We start from the raw sequence: 22,974 nt of genomic DNA on the forward strand, positions 1-22,974 counted from the left end.
GACATCCAGTGACCCAGGTAAAGATACCGTGTTGTGGTAAGGATGACCCACAGTATGTATAAATACAAACAGATGAGCAAGGTGATTTTTCGTAATGAGTGCGGTGAGCAAGCTGGTGACAGGGTTGAGTGTGACTGTGGGAAGCCACTGGAGGGTTTTAAAGCCAGGGAGTGAATAGTTCTGTTTCACTTTTAAAAAACACTCTAGATGGCAGCGGTGGCTTTGGGGAGAGTGTCCTGCGGATTTTATTATGGCTTATGTGTAAAATAGTCAGTGTGAAAGAATAATAGGATATTGTTGGGAAAAAATGCAGTTAGGGCTACCATTAGAGCAGCCCATTAGGTTGGCCAAACATTTTAAATTAATTTACCTTTTTGAATGATATATGCATGGTAAAATGCACAAATACACAGGCACACCAATAAAATTTACAAAGTAGAAAGGGTTACAGAAAAAAAAAATCTTGTGGCACCTGGGAGGCTCAGTCAGTTAAGCATCTGACTTTGGCTAAGGTCATGATCTGAGGGTTCTGGAATATAATCCTGTGTTGGGCTCCCTGCTCAGTGGGAGTCTAAGTCTACCTCTCACTCTTCCCCTCCCCCTCGCTCTGCCCATGTGCATGCGCGCGCTCTCTCTCTCTCTCCCTCAAATAAAATCTTTTTAAAAATTGTTTTAATTTTTAAAAAAGGAAAAATCACTAGAATAATGGATCGAGTCATATAGAAATCCATAGCTCTGTTAGGTCAAATGAAAGGAAGGAGGACAGGAACAGAATGGAGACAAACCTTCAAAGAAACTTGCTGTTTGGGCTACAGTCAGTATGAAGAGATGACCTTTGCAGCCACAAAGGAAGATTAAATCGTAGTTGATTAATGCCTCACCGAGCAGTAGGAAGCAACAATTCAAATGTCCACATAGAGCATCAGGTCCCTGAACAAAGCTGCCTTCCGGTTCCTCTGATTCTCCCACCAAAGATACAGACATGTCCAGAAGCAAAACCCTAGCAAATGTTCCCACTGTTTCAGGATGAGAACATCCACCCACTAAAAGAGCAGAGAAGGACTCCTGGAGACAAATGGGGACTATTCCTTGCTAAAGGAGCTGAGACTGTAGAGAGAGGGTTTTCTTGTGTTTCTGCCTTGGAGGAAGGCTGACGCTAAAGTCAACTGGGATATAGTGATTCTCGTTTGAACATGGAGCACTTATGAGGTGTAACAAGGTGCCCAGCTTTGTGGGGGTTGGTGAGGCAGCAAAGGTCAGGCTGACAAAGGCTGGCTGGGCCTAAGGACCAGAGGGGGTCCCACAGAACCCGCCAAGAGGGTGCTAGGCTTTATGCAGGATAGAAATCAAATGGGAGTTGAGAGGAGGTGAGAGCAGAGTTTATGGAAGACCCAGAAAGAGCAGATACAGCCAGTCCGGGAGACGTGGAAAGGAAAGAAGAGTGAGTCTCATCTTTGCTTGGCATCTGGGGTTTTTATTGAGGTTTGTGGTCTGGTGCATGTGTCCTCTTGCATCCAGCAGCAAAGACGAGTGTGTTTAGGTGTCCTCCATAAGTCACCTGTGCCCTGGAGCCAGGGGTCTTGCTGAGTCAGTGGTCTTGATGTGCTGACCCCACCTGGTCACTCCTTAGGTGTTCTCTATTGTGCTGGAGAACTTCAGAGAAATCATTAAACTCTTGCACCCTCTGAGACACAAACTGCCAGCAGGAGAGAGCGATTGCAGATGACTGTCAGGCTGATGCCCAGGGGGACGGCCTCACTCACGGCTGACAGACTAATGGACTAGTTTCCTCGGGAGCTACAAATGGGTCCTCACAGGATAGACACTCTGGGCTTTGCATACTTGGTTTTAGGTGCAAACACTAAAAAAAAAAATGGGAACAAAAAAATACTGGGCACCTGTGCCCCTATGTCCAACTCTCGATTTCAGCTCAGGTCATGATCTCAGGCTTATGAGATCGAGCCCCACATTGGGCTCTGCACTCAGCGGGGATCTGCTTCTCTCCTTCTTACTTTCCTTCTGCCCCTCACCCCACTTGCACCGGCACACATACGCACTCTCTCTCTAAAATAAATAAATCTTTTTAAAAACCCCACAAACTTAAAACACCAATAAGATGCCACTACACACAAATAAAATGGCCAAAATCTGTAACCCTGACAACACCACATGCTAGCAAGAATGTGGAGCAAAAGCCATTCTTTTTTTTTTTTTTTAAAGATTTTATTTATTTATTTGACAGAGAGAGATCACAAGTAGGCAGAGAGGCAGGCAGAGAGAGAGAGAGAGGAGGAAGCAGGCTCCCTGCTGAGCAGAGAGCCCAATGCGGGACTCGATCCCAGGACCCTGAGATCATGACCTGAGCCGCAGGCAGCGGCTTAACCCACTGAGCCACCCAGGCGCCCCAGCAACAGCCATTCTTATTCATGGCTGGTGGGAATGCAGACTGCGGCGGCCACTTTAGAAAATGCTTTGGCAGTTTCTTACAAAACAAAACCTATTGTTACCATATGATCCAGCGCTCACACTCTCTGATATTTACCCAAAGGATGTGAAAAGTTATGCTCACAAGAAAACCCTGCACATGGTTGTCTATAGAAGTTTTATTCACCACTGCCAAAACTTGGAAGCAACCAAGACATCCTTCAGTGGGTGATAGATACAGAAACTGGGATATATCCATACAACGGAATATTATTCAGTGATTAAAAATAGACAAGCTGTCAAGCCCTGAGAAGACACGGAGGAAACTTAACTGCACATCACCAAGTGAAAGAAGCCAGTCTGAAAAGGCTGCATGATTCCAACTGTACGACGTTCTAGGAAAGACAAAACTATGGAGCCCGGGAAAAGATCAGAGTCTGCCAGTGGTTTGGAGGAAGGAAGGGATGAACAGAAGATTTTTAGGGCCAAGAAGATACCTTGTGTGATACCGTAATGATGCTGACCTGTCCTTGTACATTTGTCCAGACCCACAGAACGCCCACCCCTCGGCCCGAACCTGCGGACTCTGGTTGATGATGACGTGTCCATGTAGGTTCATCAGCTGTAACAAATGTACCATCTGGTGGGAGATGCGAAAGCTGGGGTAGCTGTGAGTTGGGGGGATGGGGTTTATGGGAAATCTCTGCACCTTCTCCTCGGTTTTTCCATAATCCTAGAACTGCTCTAAAAAATTATTAATAAAAAAAAAAACTATTAAAAATTGGAGCACCTGGGTGGCTCAGGCAGTTAAGTGTCTGCCTTAGCTCAGGTCATGATCTCAGGGTCCTGGTATCGAGCCCTGCGTTGGGCTCTCTGCTCAGCACCCACCTCCCCCCCCACCTGCCTCTCTGCCTACTTGTGATCTCTGTCAAATAAACAAACAAATAAAATCTTTAAAAAAAGTGTCTAGAAAATATCATTACAGTTTTGAATCATTTGTCTCACTGTGGTTATAAGGTAGCACCACAAGAGGCTCAAATTTTCAAAGAAAAAGTGATTTATCTTGGGTTCTTGCTACAACAGGGCAACGGAAGTCTCCTGTCAAGTAGGAACCATTATGATAGCAGTCTCGGCTTGGTTGTGTAAATGCACTTTATTCAACTTGAAGAGACACTGTATCCATTTGAGGCCACTCGTTAACCTCCTTAGGGATTCAGATGCGACTCCAGAGAATTCTGATTCTTGTCCTGTGGAGCACCCACCCGTGGTGCTCCCAGCTGCCACATGCCAGGAACTGGGACCACGATGGGTCGGAAGACCCAGCGGGAGCAGGAGGGCACCTGGGCACCGGGGCCCCTTCCACTCGCCAAGGGCTCCCTTGGGGCCTCGGTCGGGCCAAGCACGGACCCCTCCTGGTCAGCTCCCTCGCTCCTCACAATCCAAGCAGAGCCAGAGAACAAGGCTCCCAAAAGAGCAACAGGCCTTGACGGTTTACAGGCCCTGACTGTTGTTTTTCTTTTGCCGTGATGCCAGCGCCTGCGTTAGTCTCTGGCTGCGGGCACACCTACTTCAGACACAGCCCTCGTGAACCCCACCTTGCCAGCCCCTCGGCTAGAGAAAGACCAGGCCCGGCCGCCTGTCCCGCAGGCTTCTCTGCATGTAGAGATCTCCGTCGACTTGAATCGGTGGAGGAGGCCAGACTTAGAAGAACCTCATTCGCAGAGAACTACTAGAGCATACCTGAGGGACGTCACTTTGGTCAGTGACCATTCGGCCCACTTGTGTGTTCTCTTTCGCAGCTTTTAAATTCCGGCTCCGATGTTTTCAGTTCATCAATAAAGAGTGAGCCCTTGAAACTCTGGGCCCCCATCCTTGACCCCAATAAAAGCAGAACTCCAGGCCTACACTTTCTGTCTCTGAGACCCCACGGGGGGCCTCAGGCATGCCAGGTGCTCTCCAGGACCTGTGAGTCATAACCCTTTTGTTCACTGTTCCTGACGGTTACAGCTGAGAGGGTCGTGCCGTCGCAGGAAGCATGAAGGCTGGCCCAGTCACACACTGGTTAGGGACAGACTGGGGCGGCATTTCTAATTCATGTTAACAGTTCACGTCACTGCAGTAACAATTGTCAGGCACTTGGAATGTTTGACCCTCGTTTCAACGGGCTTGAAACGCCCCTATGAAGGGAAAACATTACTTACCCTGTGTCTCCCGAGGTCCACCCACAGGCTGGGGTGCTGGGTCCCTGGGAGAAGGGGTTTCCTGGGGGAGAACGAGGCTTCCCCGGCCTGGGGCTTGTGCTGGGAGCTCTCCTACCTGTGGAGACAGAGGGCATGTGCCTGTTATGACCAGAACCCCCAGCTGCACCGGTTACCCTGGCCACCAAGGACCTCAGGCCAGTGAGGACAGAGGCCTCCTTGGCGGGGTGCTAGTTGTGCCCGCACCCTCCAGAACGCCGGGTCCGGGTGGAAGAAGGAGCATTTCCCCTTCCTGCTTACTGTTAGCGGGGCCTCCTCTTGCTAGAAGGATTCTTGTTCCATTGGGGCAGGAACAAACGCGCTTGGGCCCTCCTCTCTGCTAGGTCCGCCCACCTTCTGCTGTTGGTTGGAGAAGTTTGCGACACCCACCCCTGTGTTTTTCCAGCCATGCGCTCCAAACCAGTTTGCCTTCCTCTTTCCACTTCCCAGATTTCTCCTCTGGTTGTCAGTTATGTCCATGGTTGACAGTGGTTCTGACCCAAAAGTGCAAGTCTAGACAAGTCTGGCAAGGTCTGGGCCATCTACTATGGACCCAAGTTCTGTTCAGCTTAAAAACATCTGCTAGACTGTTTCCAAACCAACAGTTCCATTTCACGTGCCCCAAAGCAGCACGTCCTTACCCCTCACACCATAGCTTCAGACTTCTGGCTTCTAGCAGTTGAGTGGGCACGTGACGATTCTCACTGTGGCTTTAGTTTCCCATTTCCCTGACAGCTAATGGTGCCAAGTGTCACTTGTATGTCTGAGGCCATGTGCGCCCCTTCTCTGGTGAAATGTCTGTTCAGATCTTTTGCCGAATTAAAAAAAACTTGGGTTGTTTGTCTTATTATTGAGTTCTAAGAGCTCCTGATATGTTCGAGATAATACGCATCTAGATGTTTTGCAAATATCTCATAAGTCTGTGAATTGCATTTTATATACACAAACCTTTTGAAGAACAAGTCTTTTTAAGTCTTTAATTTTCAAGCCCAGGGGCACCTGGGTGGCTCAGTGGGTTAAGCTGCTGCTTTCGGCTCAGGTCATGATCTCAGGGTCCTGGGATCGAGTCCCGCATCGGGCTCTCTGCTCAGCAGGGAGCCTGCTTCCTCCTCTCTCTCTCTCTGCCTGCCTCTCTGCCTACTTGTGATCTCTCTCTGTCAAATAAATAAATAAAATCTTTAAAAAAAAAAATTTCAAGCCCAATTTTATTTTATTTTACTCTGTGTGTTGTGTGTGTTTTAAAGATTTTATTTGAGAGAGGGAAAGGGAGCAAGCAGGGGAGGGGGAGGCAGAGGGAGACAGAGAATCTCAAGCAGACTCCTTGCTCAGCAGGGAGCCCAATGCGGGGCTCGGTCCCAGGACCCTGAGATCATGACCTGAGCCGAAATCAAGAGCTGGACGCTTAACCGACTTAGTAGCCTAGGCGCCTCAGTTTGCGCTTTCTGGGACGGATTTGAGAAATATTTGCCTTGATCACTTATATTAGCCCCCCGCTTCTAACCAAGGGGACATAGGGTGCAGCACCCTGAGGGGGAGTAGCTACAAAGTTGTTTATCACTTCTCTCTTAGTCCCTGCTATCAGTATGGACTCATGAATATTTTTTCGGATTTAATCCAATACTAAATTATTTTTTTGCTCAAATTGCTCCAGCTTTGGCCAGTGGGAGCTCTTTCCGGGCAGCTTCTGTCCCTTTGACATTAAAAATACCTCAAAATTGTGGTAACAGATACCTAACATTTACCAACTTCACCACTTTTATGGGAACCGTGCAGTAGTGTTAACTATATTCACAGTGGCGGAAAGACCTCTAGAACTCCATCTTGCAAAACCGAAGCCGTTCCCATCGAACAAGTCCCCCTTCCCCTCCCTGGGGCAGCTTCAGTTGCTGGATTCCTCCAGGGACCCCACAGACATGGGATCTCGGAACACTCGTCTCTCTGTGCTTGCTTCACCAGGCACAATGGCCCCAAGGCGCATCCTTCTCCGTAGACACTGAATGCTGGTCCACTGTGCATATATGCTGGATATGGAGTAGCCCTGCAGTTTAGCTGGGGCGCTGAATCTCTTCAAGACCCGGGCTTCAGTTCTTCGGGGCACACATCCAGGTTGCCAGAACACTTTTCCATTTCTGAGAAACGTCCATCCCGTTTTCCAGAGTGGCCACATCTCACATTCTCAACAGCAGTGCACAGGCCTTCCAATGATCCTGACCCACACTTGTCCTTTTTTCTCCCCTCCAACTTTGTGGAGTTGAAATGCATTAATTGTAGCAGCCAGAGACACACCATTCTGTTCCCCTCTAGGAGACCCTGACACAGGAACACAGCTGGTGGACGGCCTCCTGCCAGGGCACTTCTTCAGATCCTCTGAGGCATCTATGCTGCTGCCCCCTGGCAGTGCCTGGCCACGGACCGACCAAGGTGGGCGGGTGAAGTTGGTCATGTCTGCCCACTTCTGGCCTCTTTCCATGGGTAAGCCCGGCCTGACCCAGACGTCCCCAGGTTGCCCTGCAGGCTGGGCTTTTTCTCATCAACCCTCCCTTCTTCCTCTTCTCTGTCCGCAGGGCCCTGCCCCCTCCCTTTATCCCTCATTTGTTTCCCCCAATAAACTTCTGCAGCTGATTTTGTCCTGGCATCTGCCTCTTTGACACAGGATTTTGGGAAGAAGTGAAATTAGATGGTTAGCTATGTCTTAATAATGAGGTCACTATGAAGCTTTTGTGTTCTTTAGAGATTACACATTTCAGGTTTCATTTGACTATGGGAGAATAAATGACTTCTAATACATTTATTATCTGAGAGAAAATTTATTTATTGTTCTAATTTACTTAAACTTCAAATATTCCATTAAATTACCCAGGAAAATCCAGGTAGCAGAAATATTTAACACATACCTTCAAGACATCTCAAACAAGTCTGAAAAGGCCACAGAATGATATATAAATCTGCCACTGAAATCACTTCCACGTTGTGCAAGTGTAGAAGTGAGCAGAGGTGCAGCCTGCCCTCCCTGTGGCTGTGCGGGAGCTCCGGGTTACGTGTAAGTATTACTGTGAGGCATCAAGTGCCCTGAGGAATCACCCCCATTCCAACTGTGAACCCAAAGCAGCAAATCCTATGTGCCCCTGAAGGAAACCCCTTCCGTGTGTGTAGGGGACAGGCGTGCGGTGCGGGAAGGACTCCGTCACGTGGAATCTGATGTTAGAATTCCGCCGTCATGGGTAATACAGAAACATACACAGTCTTCATGTTCAAAGTCTTCATGGGGATTTCTTCTGTAATTTCTAGAATGGATAGAAGATTAAAAAAAGTAAATGTTCTACCTATTCCGTATGAATATTAAAACATTGTTGACTGCTTTTTTTGTGTGGGGGGGTGTTGACTGCTTCTGTATAGGATCTGGCCTCACCCCAATGGGTCTGGGCTTTGTCCCAGCTCCTGGGGGACCCTCTAGACCCTTGGGACTTCCCGAGTGATGGGAGTGTTTTGTTTATGGTGGGCCCTGAATACTCCTCCTAGCTTCTGCTAATGAGGGGCTCTGCATGGAGCCAGCCACACCAGAAAGACCAGCCACGGGATTTAGGGTGGAAGCTTTCAGTCACGTGCTATCCCTCAACACAGTGCAGCTGGGTGGGCAATGAACCAACTGTGCCCATGTAATGAAGCCTCACTGCAGACTATGGACCCCCTCCAGGCTCGGGCAGCCTTCCCGTTTGGTGATACACTGTGTGCACCACTGTCACGGTGAGGGGCCGGGAGGAGGAACACTGCCCAGGACTCCTTGGGAGAGGGCCCCTAAAAGCCCCATGTCTGGACCCCTAGATTTGGCCCTCTGTACCTTTCCCTATAAAAAACCCAAGTTCAATAGTTTCCAGCAAGTTTCATAAATCCTGCTGGTAAACTATCAAAACTGAGGGTGAACTTACAGTTGGCAGAAGTGACAGTGGTCTTGTGTGGCCTCTTCTCTGAGTTTGTCAAAGGCACCTAACTCCCTACAGTTTGGGTGAAGTGTTGGGCAGACCTTCTGGAGGAAAGCCCTCCAAACTAACTAGCCCTGTGCACTGACCCAGATGTCCATACACCCTGCCCCAAACAGGTGTTTCCTAGGCCCACAGAGAACCTTCGTGGTCTCCAAATATTAACTCCCATACAGCAGGAGGAATCACTGTGTAGGGTGTGGGGGAATAAGGACATGATAAGCCTATAACATCTTATGAGGCCAGAGCACAGTTACTGAAGACTGAGGGCTCGTGTCACAGAATATGGGAGCTGATACAATGACAAGAACTCTGAGCATCTAAAAGTATAAACCAAATGTAACTGATTAAAATATACTGAACAGGGCGCCTGGGTGGCTCAGTGGGTTAAGCCGCTGCCTTCGGCTCAGGTCATGATCTCAGGGTCCTGGGATCGAGTCCCGCATCGGGCTCTCTGCTCAGCAGGGAGCCTGCTTCCTCCTCTCTCTCTGCCTGCCTCTCTGCCTACTTGTGTTCTCTGTCAAATAAATAAATAAAATCTTTAAAAAAATAAATAAATAAAATAAAATAAAATATACTGAACAGACAGACGCCTGGGTGGCTCAGTTGGTAAACTGTCTGCCTTCGGTTCAGGTTCTGATCCCAGGGTCCTGGGACAGAGACCCCAGTCAGGCTCCCTGCTCACCGGAGAGCCTAAGCCTACTTCTCCCTCTTCCTCTGACCCTCATGCTCACGCTCTCCCTCTCTCTCAAATAAAAAAAAAAGTCTTCGAAACACACTGAATAGATAAAATCCCAAAAAGAAAGAGAGAGAGAGAGAGAGAGAGAGAGAGAGAAAGAAAGGAAAACCATAAAATGCTCTTTGCCCCCTCGGTTTTTCTTCTGGCAGATCTGAATTCAAAGGGAAGGACCAGGGGCGCCTGGGTGGCTCAGTGGGTTAAGCCGCTGCCTTCGGCTCAGGTCATGATCTCAGGGTCCTAGGATCAAGTCCCGCATCGGGCTCTCTGCTCGGAGGGAGCCTGCTTCCTCCTCTCTCTCTCTGCCTGCCTCTCTGTCTACTTGTGATTTCTCTCTGTCAAATGGATAAATAAAAAATCTTAAAAAAAAAAAAAGGGAAGGACCAGCGCTCATCCCAATATGAGAACTGGATGTTATACACAACTAAGGAATTGTTAAATACTACAACACAAACCTATGATGTACAATATGCCGGCTAACTGAACATAATAAAAAACAAAACAAAACAACAACAAAAACAAAGGTTAGGACCTTCCATGAGCTCTCGTCCCAGCAGGGAAGCTGGACATCACTTCTGAAGCTGCCTCCACTGCAGGTACTACAGGCCTGAGATGACACTGAGCATCTTGTGAACAAGCAGGAAGTCATTCAGTGATCCTCCTAATTTACCGAATTAGTACTGTTTTACAAAAGACAACTTTGAGAGGAAGAGGGCAGAGACAGTGGGCTGGAAAGAGCCCCAGGCTTCTGGGGGATCCGATCACTGAGTCTTTGAGGTCTCAGGGCACAGTGAGGTCACAATGGGAGCACAGGCAAGGTCTGCTTTGTCAGTCACAGGCAGAATCTCACAAACGTGGTTCTGCCCTGGTCAGTGTCAGCCAGGTGCCAGCACACGCACAGAACCATAGACGATGGTGCCTCTTCACGTCCATGGCTCAGCTGCCCCTGGGGACCAGTGCATGTGGGGAATAAGGAAGCCGTGGGGACTCTGAGCAGGGACACCATCAAGGGAGGAATGCACAGGAGACAACTCTGGGGGTGGACAGGCTGCAGACAGGCCGCTTCAACAGAGGATGGAGCCCTAAGCCAGCGACGGCTGCGGACACCGGGAGCCCCTGAAAGCCACGTGGAGGCACAGAGGTGTGCTTGGTTACAGAGAGGAACCCAGGTGCAATGGAGGCTTGAGTCTTAAATAACAGGGCAGAAAATTTTAAAGTGTAATAGAAAACATTAAAAAAAAAAAAGAAAAGAAAAGAAAAGAAAAGGAACGACACAAGAGAAGAAAGAAAGAAACCTCTAAGCCAAAAATCATGAATCCCAAGAGATACCTGAACATTTTGGTTTTCTGGCAGTCCTGGTGGCTTAAAGCTTTGGCACTAAAGGTTATCAAAGTGAGACAAGAAAAAGCCCGGGGTCTACAGACTGGGAAATCCAGTGAACCGTCCTCGCCACAAATGCTGGGGCCCTGAATAAGGAACCCATAGACAGAGTACATTTCAAACAAATCCCTCACCACCGAGAAGACAGTCAAGAGAATGCAGTGGGTGGGTTTAAATCATGGCCTTCCAGAAGACATGCCCTATTCTACTTCCCAGAAACTGGCCATGACCACAGAGGCCAAGGCTGGGGTGATAGAGTCACAAGTCCAGGACGCCTGGAACCACCAGAAGTGGTAAGGCCAGATTCTGCCCTGGAGCCTCCAGCGGCCCTGCTGACACCTGGCCTCTGGCCTCCAGAACCGAGAAGACTCTTGTATGTCTCACGGCCCCGGCTTACACCCATCTGTCTGGCCAGCCTGGAGAACTGGCCTCACTCAGCCTTGCTGCGGGCTAGGGACAGACTGGACACAGCCTTATGAGGCTCTGGCCCTCGTGCTGTCCGAACACTCCCTGTGGCCCCAAGTAACTGAGGTGAAGTGGGCCTGGGCTGACAGTGTCCCCAAACAATGAAATGCTCCTTTACATGGAGCTTCAACAGCAACTCCACTAACTACTGTCGTCAGGATTCTAGAAACAATCAAAGGTTCACAGTAACCACATAAATGCCACATTCGAGAAGGCACCTTGTAGGGGGTAGAAAGACCTATGGTTGTCCCACCTGTGCTTGGCTGCCCGACCCTCCCAGCCTGAGGACCCCATGGTCGCAGGAGGACAGAGCAAAGGCACCGTGTGTGTCCTAACGCGACTGTGGCCCCCTCAGGGGGATCACAAAGGGCGCTTATCTCCATTCACCTGAACCTGGGACCTGCCTAGGTAGGAAAGTACGGGCATCGCTGGGAAATACAGTCAGGCAAACAAAAAGCCCACAGCTGCCGGGGGGCACAAGGCTGCAGATGCAGCATGTGACGGAGGCTTACAGTCTGGGGGCAAAGTCGAAGATGGTGTGATTCAGAAAGCCGCGTGTGTGTCCAGAGCAGAGTGCACACGCAGAAAAGTCCAGGCTTTCAACTCTGAAAAAAATAAGAACTTTTCTGGCCAAATCCATCTGATGAGGGAGTGAAGGCCGAGCTGAGGAGCAGTGAAGACACCGCCAATCAACAAAAGCACAGGGCACCCGGCAGCACAGGAGGGCATCAGGCTGGGACGCAAGGACGCCGATGGTGACTGCCGCGGGCTGCCCCATGCCTGCTTTATACCTCTACTTCCTGCTTTCTAGATGACTTAAAAGACAAACACATAAGACACAATTAAAAATTTATGTTATGGGGGCGCCTGGGTGGCTCAGTGGGTTAAGCCGCTGCCTTCGGCTCAGGTCATGATCTCAGGGTCCTGGGATCGATCGAGCCCCCCGCATCGGGCTCTCTGCTCAGCAGGGAGCCTGCTTCCTCCTCTCTCTCTGCCTGCCTCTCTGCCTACTTGTGATCTGTCAAATAAATAAATAAAAATCTTAAAAAAAAAATAGCAAAAGAAAAATACACAAAAGGAAGTGTGGAGTGAACTGAAGACAGTGTGCTTAAAAAAAAAATAAAATCAACTGGACCCCCCAAGGAGGAAATTTTGGAGGACACGAGGGAGAAAACAAATGTAAGACTTCTAGAACAAGAATCCCAGCAAAATGGCACAAGTCCTTCCTGATTAGTAAGTACTTTTTAAAAAACCAAAAAACCAAAAAACCAAAATAACCCCCCCAAAAAACAGGGCCTAACTGGACTGGAGGAAGGGGCATAACCTGGTCCAGCCCTGCTAGGCCCTTTCTTACTGGAGGAAGAAACCGAGAATTTGGGGTCATGGCCCAGGGACACAGGGTCCCCAGAGGCTGAGCACTAATCACGTAACGACAGAACGAGTCCCATCCCCTGTGGGCTTCTGCAGGACAACGGGTTAGAGCCGGATGAGACAGAAGTACGGACACTTCTGATGCCAGACAACCAGCCAGCCTCACCCCAACTTTTCACCTCAGGTCACGTGACCCAACCCTCATATCAGGCTGTCAACAAAAAGCCACAAGGCATTCTGAAAGGCATCAGAAGCACTGCAGGAGAGACACGGAGATCCTCAGACCAGACACAGATGCAGCACAGCGGTGGGGATTAATCTACACTCGAGTTCATACGCCAAGGCTCTAGCAGGTGAAGGAGATGCACTGGGGACCGACCGGTGGCATGGCACGGAGGTGGGCGCTCTGAGAAAGACTGAAGAAGCCCTTTTACCAAAACATGTACATCGGGGCAGAGTACATTCAAACTGCAGAGAACCAAGGACAAGACAACTCTGGGCACTTGTCCCCCTGCACGGAGAGCCCGCCAGAGCGTCCAGCCGACCCAGGCTGCGAGGCTAAATGAATAAATGGGTTTGAGTTACAGTAACAGGAGGGATGGCCACACAAACAGAAGCCGTTTGGGGAAAGGGCTCCAGCAGCAGCCAGGTGACAGGTGACAAGGATGAAGGAAGAGAATGGGGCCAGTGATGGGACCCTGAGACCAGAGTGCATTTGGGGCGAGATGCCACCGGCCTTGCCGGGGCCACCGCCATCTCCTTCCCGAGTGACAGGCCTGGGCTCTCCAATCTTCAGGGCTCACTGAGGAAGTGCCTGCAAGTAAGCTCTGTCCACGCTAGAGGAGGGGGCACTGCACCATCACAAGCTGCTGTGTTTTTTTTTTTTTTTTTTTTTAAAGATTATTTATTTATTTATTTGTCAGAGAGAGAGAGAGAGCGAGCGAGAGCGAGCACAGGCAGACAGAGTGGAAGGCAGAGGCAGAGGGAGAAGCAGGCTCCCTGCCGAGCAAGGAGCCCGATGTGGGACTCGATCCCAGGACGCTGAGATCATGACCTGAGCCGAAGGCAGCTGCTTAACCAACTGAGCCACCCAGGCGTCCCACAAGCTGCTGTTTTATAATACTGTCACTGTTCCGATCCTTGGGGAAGAGAGTGATCTAGAATTGGCAAATAGATGCTAATTTATCTAAAGCATGTGTTTTTAATAACTTACCAATATATTTTAACATTATTTTCAATGCAAAAAGCAATCATCCTTTAATTATTATTTTAACAATCTATATGGCAAATTTCTAGAAAAGAGCAAAAATACAATCAGCAAGGAAGTGCAGCTGTAGTATGTGGTGTCATCTCACCGTGTGTCTGAGCCTCATTCAGAAACAGCTTGAGCTTCCTGCTGCGAAGACCAAACACCTTGGCTGTCTCATACAGAAGGCCCTGGTGGGTGAGTCCGTTCTGCCCGGGGGGGTTTTCCAGAAGGAGTGTGCCCACTGTTCCCTTTACACACTCTGTGGAAGAAACCACCACTGGGTCAGGTCCTGAGAGCGCAGCTCTCCCACTAACCCCGTCCCTCTGCCGGCCCCTTTGCAGAGGAGAGGCTCCAAGGACCAGCAGGGCCTGGGGGCCTGGTGTCCAGACTGCAGGGGGGAAGGGGCAGGGACAATGGAAATCCCAAAGGGTATAAACCCCCACAGCTAGGGAAGTGGTATTCCATAAACACATGCTGTGCACGGTGAGGGCCCAAGATATCCAGGAAAAATAAATAGCCAGCTAGTCTGCTGACCGAGGCATGGATGTGTACACAGATTTCAGAACACCTTCCAGGAAAAAAAAAAAAAAAGGCAAAAACATTTACGCGATGGCACTTAATTCCACTTCATCTGGCGGTAATGTTTACGTGTCAGGTTACCCCACCTCCTGACTGCCAGATGGAGGGTGTTTCCACACAAACACACCAAGAGAAGCCAGCCGGTGTGCTGCCCAGGCAGATCAGAGCACACCTTAATGCACCACGTGCAAGGCAGGCCTGAACGGAAACCCGGCCACCAGCCCCTCACCCCCGCAGGCGCAAGGTTGGCGGCTGGGGGACGCGCACCTTGTGGGCCTGCGTTCAGGAGCTGCAGGTTGATGTAGCGGCAGAGTGCAGTGCCGGGGCCGTCCACCACAGCGGGGGCAGACCCCGCTGCCACGCGAAGGGTTTTCCCACTGAGACTCAGTAAGTCAGTCTGGTTTCGTATTTCTAGAATTAACAACAAAAACAGCAGTAACAAATCACTCGTTCAGGATACACAGTGCAGAGCCGAAGTCATTCACTTGATCCTACTTAATTATTAAACTATCCTTTATCTTTGCAGTGATGTTTCCACTTAATTTCTCTTTACCAAAAGACATGGCCTTCTCTATAAAATGAGGCTTAAATGACATGCAAATAGCAGATGTGAACACTGCAAAGCAAACCACATAATAGTAATAACAAAAACATACAGCAAACTGGTTTTTCTCCTTTTAGGACTTAGTATTTTTGCAGATCCTTGTAAAATCTCCTATGTCAGAATACTAAACTTCACTGTGAAAGGAAGCCTTATATTAAAACATGATAATTATAGTCAGAAGAAAACAGATCATTTGACTCACGAACACATGTGAAAAACAGCAAGACACAGGGGACACATGCAGATCTCACTGATCTACAACTGATCTGCTGAGAGCGGCAAACATGGCTGGGGTAGGTCCCGGAGGAATAGGGGCTGTAGGACCTCCACACTTGTGGCTTCCCGGAATTCCTCTGGGCTGCGTCACAGAGGGTGCTGGCATCTGACACCATGAGCCTGCCCTAGTCTCTGCCCATCTGTCGTGGCCCAGCAGCTCGCCTGCATTTGTTGGCCAATTACATCTCCTCTTTTAGGCTATTTAGAATTTCCTGAAAATGAGCATCCAGATTCTTATCAAAGAGGGTGTACTTGTCTCACGGGGCTGCCATTAAGAATCATAAACATCGGGGCACCTGGGTGGCTCAGTGAGTTAAGTGTTTGCCTTCGGCTTGGGTCATGATCCCAGGGTCCTGGGATCGAGCCCTGCATCGGGCTCCCTGCTTGGCGGGGAGCCTGTTTCTCCCTCTCCCACTCCCCTTGCTTGTGTTCCCTCTCTCTGTCAAATAAGTAAATAAAATCTTAAAAAAAAAAAAAAAAAAAAAAAAAAGAATCATAAGCATGGGGCTTACAGCAAACAGAAATCTACCGGCTCCAATTTGGGAGGTGAGGAGTCAAAATCCAGGTCCTCCGTGGGCCCTGCCCCCTCAGAAGCCTGCAGGTAGCTGTCCCTGTCCTCCTGGCTCCTGGAGGCTCCCAGCCATCTGCTTGCAGTTCCCCCCTTCTAGCCCAGCCTTTGTCATCACATGGCCATATCCCTGTGTGCTCCTGGGGATACCCTTATTACCTAATCACACTGGCAACGACCCTGTCTCCAAAGGTCACATTTGGTAGTATGCAGGGGAAGGACTTAAACATGTCTCTCTCTTAACTTAGGCTTGTCTTACTGAGAATCTTGTCTAGCAAGACACAGGCACTATGCTTACTAAAGTCAAAGCACAGCATGGAGTCTCTGAGGCCTGGACCCCAGCCTGAGGCTAACACCGAGTGGACAGGGTGCAAGGCTCCATCTCCTGGGGGGCACAGAGATGTCCATCTGGGCAGGAATGAGGGCAGGTTCACAATGTCAGATGCTGTCACCATCCTAGCAGGGGCCCAGAGACGCAGGGCCAGGGCTGCCAAGGGCCTGGCCAACCCAGCCTCGTAAGGAAGGCACAGCTGTGGAGCAGAACTATTACCAAATGACCCCCTCGAGTCAGAGGCCAGCTCCCGACTTTCTACATACCTGCGGCACCACGGAGGACAGCCAGGTCGGTATCTTTCACGCCAAAAATACTAGTGATAACATTCTTCAGCTTTAAAAGGTCCAACCTGTTATCACCTTTTGGATTTTCCAGAAGTAATACTCCACCTAAAAAACCACAAATGTAAGTAAAACTAAAGGAAAAAGATGTTAAATTTAAGAAAAATGCAGGGAAACACACCACTTGTATGTTCCCCTGGTCAACAACTTCTCATGTCTTTTCCCCACTGTCTACCTGGATCTTTTAAAATTATAAGTGGGGAGAGTTCTTCGTGATCTCTGGACAGACCTGGGGGGCGAAACTGTTTGCAAGGACCACTGCCTGCCTTGTGGCTCAGGCGTTCATCCTTTCCACAGGATCTTTCACAAAGCAGAAATAAATAATTCGTCAGACATTTTCTCTATGATTTCAATCCCTAAATATGTTGATGAGTTTCATGGCCTAGCCTACAATCCAGCTTGGTGAATGTCCTGTGGGAACTTGAACAGAACGGGCGTTCTGCTGCTGCTGGGTGAGCTGTTCCATTAATGTTGATTCGACTCTGGTTTTCTGTCTAGCTCTTCTACCGATTGTTGAAAGAGATACATATTCAATTTTCAAACTGAAACTGAATTTTCTCATTCTCCCTTAAGGCTGCCAGCTCTCTTTTGTGGTTTGCAGCTCTGCTGAAAGCATAATGATCCCACATTTGGAATCCCAAATGTGGATTGACATTTGTAGATTATTTAACATCACTAGTGACTTGCCTTGCTTTACAGAAATGAACATAAACATTCTTGCTTTGTGTAATTTAAAAAAAAGATTTTATTAATTCATTTTATTCATATTCATTCCTCTGACTAAGCAAGGAGATCGATGCGGGGCTTGATCCTAGGACACCTGGGACCCTGGCAGATGCTTAACCGACTGAGTGACCCAGGAGCCCCTATGATTACTATTTTTTAAAAGTACTCTTTAAGCCCAAGGTGGAACTTGAACTCATGACCCGGAGAACAAGAGTTGCACACTCCCTCTTGGGGTGCCTCGGTGTCTCAGTTGTTAAGCATCTACCTTCGGCTCAGGTCATGGTCCCAGGGTCCTGGGATCGAGCCCCGCATCAAGGCTCCCTGCTCAGTGGGAAGCCTGCTTCTCCCTCTCCTACTCCCCCTCCTGTGTTCCCTTTCTTACTGTGTCTCTGTCAAATAAATAAATAAAAATCTTAAAAAAAAAAAAAAAAAGTCGCATGCTCCCCTAACTGGGCTGGCCAGACCCCTCCCCCATTTGGTGTAATTACTGATGGTAAGCTTAAGCTTTCCGTCTTATTTGCTGCTTCCACTTGTTCTGTTTTCTTTTTCTAGGCTTCCTGTGGGTTATAGGAATATCTTTTACAACTCTATTTTTATTTCTATAGTGCTTTTGTGTGACTCTCCAGAACAGGCTGGTTTAGTGGTTGTAGCTGGTGGTACCACATTTGCACACTAAGACCCAGCCTACTGATGTTGGCATTTGACCAGTTTGAGGGAAGCACAGAAACCCAACCTCCCTTCCATCACTTTGCTCTTCCCTGTTTTTAATCTTCTTTTTTTTTTTTTTTTTTTAAAGATTTTATTTATTTATTTGACAGAGAGAGATTACAAGTAGGCAGAGAGGCAGGCAGAGAGAGAGAGGAGGAAGCAGGCTCCCTGCTGAGCAGAGAGCCCGATGCGGGACTGGATCCCAGGACCCTGAGATCATGACCTGAGCCAAAGGCAGCGGCTTAACCCACTGAGCCACCCAGGCGCCCAATTTTTTTAAAGATTTTGTTTATTTATTTGACAGACAGAGATCACAGGTAGGCAGAGAGGCAGGCAGAGAGAGAAGGGGAAGCAGGCTCCCTGCTGAGCAGAGAGCCTGACGTGGGGCTCTATCCCAGGACGCTGAGATTATGACCTGAGCCGAAGGCAGAGGCTTTAACCCACTGAGCCACCCAGGTGCCCCTGCTTTTAATTTTCTTAAATATTTCTTATATATACACTGAAATGTTATATAGCTTTTTTTACAAACATCAAATAATTTAGAAAATTCAAGTAAGAAAGTCCACTGAATTTACCTGTACTTTGACCCTTTCTACTGTTGTTTCTTCTGTCCCGATGTCCCTCCATTTCTTCTTCTGTCATTTTCTTTGTTTTAGGAGTTTCCTCTACCTACTTTTTTTTAGCTTAAGTCATGCGAGCAACGAACTCTCTTGGTCTCCCTTCACTTGGCGATGTCTTGATTTTCCCTCCACCACAAAAGATACTTTGCTTGATAGAGAATTTTGGGTAGACAGTACTCCTAACATTCTGCCTGCCATCTGGCCCCCGAGGTTTCTGATGAGAAATCCAATGCTGCTCCAATCGTTTTCCCCTGTAAGTTAGGGGAGCATATTCTTTCGCTGCTTTCAGGGTGTCTTCTTTGCCTTCAGCTGTCACAAGTTTGACTACGTGACGTCTCCATGTGAATTTTTCATTGGTTTCTCTCAGCTTCTTGAATCTGTAGGTGTATATGTATTGCCAAGTTTAGAAGTTCTTGGTCACTATTTCTCTCAATACTTTTGGTCCTGTCGTTCCTTCTTATTCTGTCAGAATTCAGTAACAGAATATTCAACTTCTGTTAACATCCCACAGATCCTTAAGACTATTCATTTTTTTTCTGATTTATAAAAACTCTTTTGTTTAGAATGGGTAAATTCTATTGTTCTATCTTCCAGTTCACAGATTCTTTCCTGTCCCTTCTGTTCTGTCGTTGTGCCCATCCACTGGTTTTTGTATCCTAGTCTTAAAGTTTTCATAAGATGCTTATGAAAAGCATCTTCTTAGCCGATGCTTCCTATTTTTACTTGTTTCCTTTGTGTTTGTAATTGCTCCGTGGAACATTTTTATTACGGCTGCTTTATGTTCTGTCAGATTATTTTATTTTTTTAAGTATGCTCCATGCTGGGAAGCCAAATGCGGGGCTTGAATTCACAATCATGAGATCAAGACCTGACCTGCCGAGGTAGGATGAAAGTCCCAGCTCACTGTGAGCTTCTTGAACACCACGAAGTGGAAGAGGCCTGAGGCTTCTAGGCTCCCCACTTGGTCTTTGCTGGTGGGAGTGGTAGTGGGGCCAGTTTCTTGTGTTGTATGTGGCTAGAGTAGAGCAGATACTGTCTAGAAGTTCTCTGTCTCGCTAAGCTGCACCGCTCCTCATTTTCTAGCTAGAGAGAGCAGGATTTTATTGGAGCATTTTTGTTTGCGCTAGGCATTTCCAGGTTGCCGGCTTCTTCAGCTCCAAGACTCGGATGTATGAGGCAAAAAGAAAAGCCAGCCCTCTTCCCTCCCACTTTAGGAGTCTTCTGACATTTGCGTCTATTTATTTATTTATTTATCCGAATTAATTAATTAATTAATTTTAAAAAGGTTTTATTTATTTATTTGACAGACAGAGATCACAAGTAGGCAGAGAGGCAGGCAGAGAGAGAGAGAGAGGGAGAAGCAGGCTCCCCGCCAAGGAGAGACCCGATGTGGGGCTCGATCCCAGGACCCTGGGATCATGACCTGAGCCGAAGGCAGCGGCTTAACCCACTGAGCCACCCAGGCACCTGACATTTGCTTTTATATATCACACCCAGAGTGTTTGGTGGTTCTTTGTGGGAAGAGCAGGGAAAAGCATGTCTATTCCATCTTCCTGGAAGTGCAAGTCCAACCCTTTACTTTTGTGGATTCATTTTGATGGCAATTAGAAAGAGGAAGTCATACGATTTCACTAATTTTCCTACAATAGCCTTAAAGACGTTCATAGGTTTAACTAAAAAGTAAAGTTCAACCCACGGGACTCATTTACTCTTACCTTGCTCGCTGCCATTTGTACAAATGTTAAGATTGACATATGCACAAGCAGGACCAGGCAGGGATGATCCTCTGGTGATTGTAATTTCCAGGTCAGAACCCTTTAACTGAGCACATGAGAGTATGCAACTCAGTAACTGCAGCAGTGACCACGTCACCATCTAACCCTGCAGCTACTTCCCACACTGAGAGCTCTGTACAATTCTGAGCGCATATGCAATCTCATCACTAAAACAGTCAAAAGTTATGACGTTTCACCTTGTTCTCCTAAATGCAGAACAGAAAATGAAACCATCTTGTAATGTGCCCCACTGAAAAGACAAACAGTGACATCCAGCCCCTGCCTGTCTATACCATCTGGCTCCTTCTACAGAAAGGAGGAATGAGACAAGGAAGACATGGCAGAGTCAGCGACTGAATCAACTCCTTCCCCTATTATAAATGACCTATTTCTGACTTATGGCCAGTATCTTCCATATCTTGGAATCAGATTTTCATAGTTCTATCTAAAATGTGCCAATAGGAAATGAAACTGTAATTTTATATAAAACCTACTACCATAAAAGTCAACTGTTCTTCAAATCAACTGTTATTTGCCTTGAACAGTCACAGAATCCACAATATTAACTTCCCTAGTTTGAGGAAAAGCAAGCCCATATAGCCCCTGTTTTCCTGGCAACCCTCATGCACCTCCTGGCCACCTTCCCCACCTTCCCTCTCTGTCCTCTCTGGACACTGAACCCACCCTGTATTTTAGGACTGAGAATTATGCCAGTTGCTACTGGGGATAGAATATCAAGAGATTACTCCACAAACAACATAAAATCTAACCTTACATCTCTTCGTAGTTCAACAAACCCAGAACTCACCTGTGTTTCTTCTTGAATAAGGACTTTATCTGACGTTGGAACTGGATACGGTTTCAAGGGAGCCTTTATGGTGGCAAATATGAACTCTGTGTGGCTTTCGATAACATTATTCAGATAATTCCCTTCAGACTTTGCTTTATAATAAACTGTTATTTCATCAGTTGGGACCAGATTGCACTGAAAGCACACAGAGAAAATTTAAAAGGGAAGCACATTTGTTAGTCAAAACATATGGTGTTGTTGAACAGAGCGGACAGTCCTGTGCTGAATCATTACGGGAGCATACAGGTTCCTGCCCAATCCTCTGAAACAAAGGACTGACTGTGTAGAAACCCACTCACAAAACTTTGAACTGAGGCAGAGCTCCCAAGTATCCCATTAACCTGCTGACGTGGACTCCTGAGACCCAGAACTACAGGTCTCAGACACCTGGCCTGAGGAGGGGAGGTGGGAGCCCCCATTCTGGTCCGGGCGAGGGAGCCTCTCAGGGTCAGGGGCGGGAGACCCTCCTTGGATGGGGTAGTCCCTCCTCAGGGTTGAGGGGTGGGAGCTCCTGGCTCCCAGCTCCCCAGTAAGGAAGAGCCACCCCTCTGTCCAGATCCAATAATGTCTCCCTGAGCTAGATGCCCTTCCTCAGACACCCACTGTCCTCTCTGATGACCTGCGCCAGTAAGGAGGACTAACCATCCAGATGATCCTGTGGAAACCATGGGGAACTGAAAAAGGTGGACAAGGGGCACAGCTTTGCTGAAAGCTCCTGCTCAGAGAAACACAACAGCCATGTCCAGCTTAGGGTGAAAGAACAGGGAGTGGAGGGGCTACTTTTCCCACAAGCACAACTGAACAGACCATAAATGAGTGACTAATTATCATTACTCAGTTACAATGATTTATATTACCTGCCTTTCCTGTCCTACCCAACAACCAAAAAACCAAACAACAAAAAACCCAGACAAGCTTGTTCTTGATGTGACAAACTGACCTTTTTGCGAAGTTTCTGGATGCGATTGATGACCTCCCGAGCCACTCCTTCATCCACCATTGACTGGTCGGGAGTGACATCTAAGAGAACCAAAACCTACAGGAGAGAACAGTGCACCACGTGACAACCAAAGGAATGATTCTCTCAAACTCAGCACACTGTTTTTAAGTTAAATTCTGAGAAGTCTGTCATGTAGTGCTATTTATTCATCTAAATGAGCAAAGGAGATAAAATTGAACTAGTTTCGCTACAGTTCAGGTGCTTGCAAGGAGCTATTCCTTCCGTGGGGACGGGTCCAGTGACTCCTTCCCTTCCGCGGGTGCCGCTCACAGATGGAGGACCGGTGTCTCCCGTGTAATTGTTCCTCGTCTGTGTGACAAGCAGTCACTGCCCTTGCAGGAAGTGGAGTCAGGGCTGCAGGGCCCTTCGCACTGCCAATGAGCTCACGAAGGCCCCAGAAGAGCCCCTGTTGTTTTCTTCAGTCAGGAGAGACTTTCCGGCCTTTGGTCTGTCAGTCTGATTCAACACGCGGTTTCTCAGGAAACCACAACACATTAATTATGATTTACACGGTCATCTTTGTGCTGACTTCATCTACTTCCTGTGCCATCTGTAGTGAAGGTTGTCAATGATGACTTAAAGAAAAGAGTGTCACCACCGGCACAGTGGTGTCACTGCTAACACAGAGGGAGATACGCTTGTAATTCAAGCACTAGCTGCATGGACGTTTGTTTCCTTTTTTCTCTCTTTTTAAAGATTTTATTTATTTGTCAGAAAGAGAGAGAAAGAGAGAGAGAGAGAGAGAATGCACAAG

At 48.0% G+C, this 22,974-nt stretch overlaps 2 protein-coding genes across 8 annotated transcripts in view; both read right to left on the minus strand.

The window, feature by feature from the left end:
• ZNF484 (zinc finger protein 484) overlaps window positions 1–3,245 on the minus strand; it is a 33,406-nt gene extending 30,161 nt beyond the window's left edge. The window contains exon 1 of the mRNA XM_032308784.1: window positions 3,215–3,245. The gene's annotated coding sequence lies outside the window, so the exon portion shown is untranslated. The remainder of the gene's footprint in view (window positions 1–3,214) is intronic.
• A 4,207-nt stretch (window positions 3,246–7,452) lies between these two features.
• IARS1 (isoleucyl-tRNA synthetase 1) overlaps window positions 7,453–22,974 on the minus strand; it is a 71,672-nt gene continuing 56,150 nt past the window's right edge. For 4 of the 7 annotated variants that reach the window (XM_032308773.1, XM_032308776.1, XM_032308772.1 and 1 more), the window contains 7 exons: window positions 22,161–22,256; window positions 21,179–21,355; window positions 20,311–20,416; window positions 16,464–16,589; window positions 14,686–14,829; window positions 13,946–14,098; window positions 7,453–7,945 (listed from right to left, as the gene is read on the minus strand). In XM_032308773.1, the coding sequence (XP_032164664.1) occupies window positions 7,863–7,945; window positions 13,946–14,098; window positions 14,686–14,829; window positions 16,464–16,589; window positions 20,311–20,416; window positions 21,179–21,355; window positions 22,161–22,256 (885 nt within the window). In that variant the 3' untranslated portion in view covers window positions 7,453–7,862. Of the gene's footprint in view, window positions 7,946–13,945; window positions 14,099–14,685; window positions 14,830–16,462; window positions 16,590–20,310; window positions 20,417–21,178; window positions 21,356–21,392; window positions 21,936–22,160; window positions 22,257–22,974 lie in introns of those variants that run through there. The other 3 variants (XR_004277688.1, XM_032308774.1, XM_032308777.1) reach the window with 3 other exon arrangements.

This window comes from Mustela erminea, chromosome 12 (genome assembly GCF_009829155.1).
Source record: "Mustela erminea isolate mMusErm1 chromosome 12, mMusErm1.Pri, whole genome shotgun sequence".
Taxonomy (NCBI): domain Eukaryota; kingdom Metazoa; phylum Chordata; class Mammalia; order Carnivora; family Mustelidae; genus Mustela; species Mustela erminea.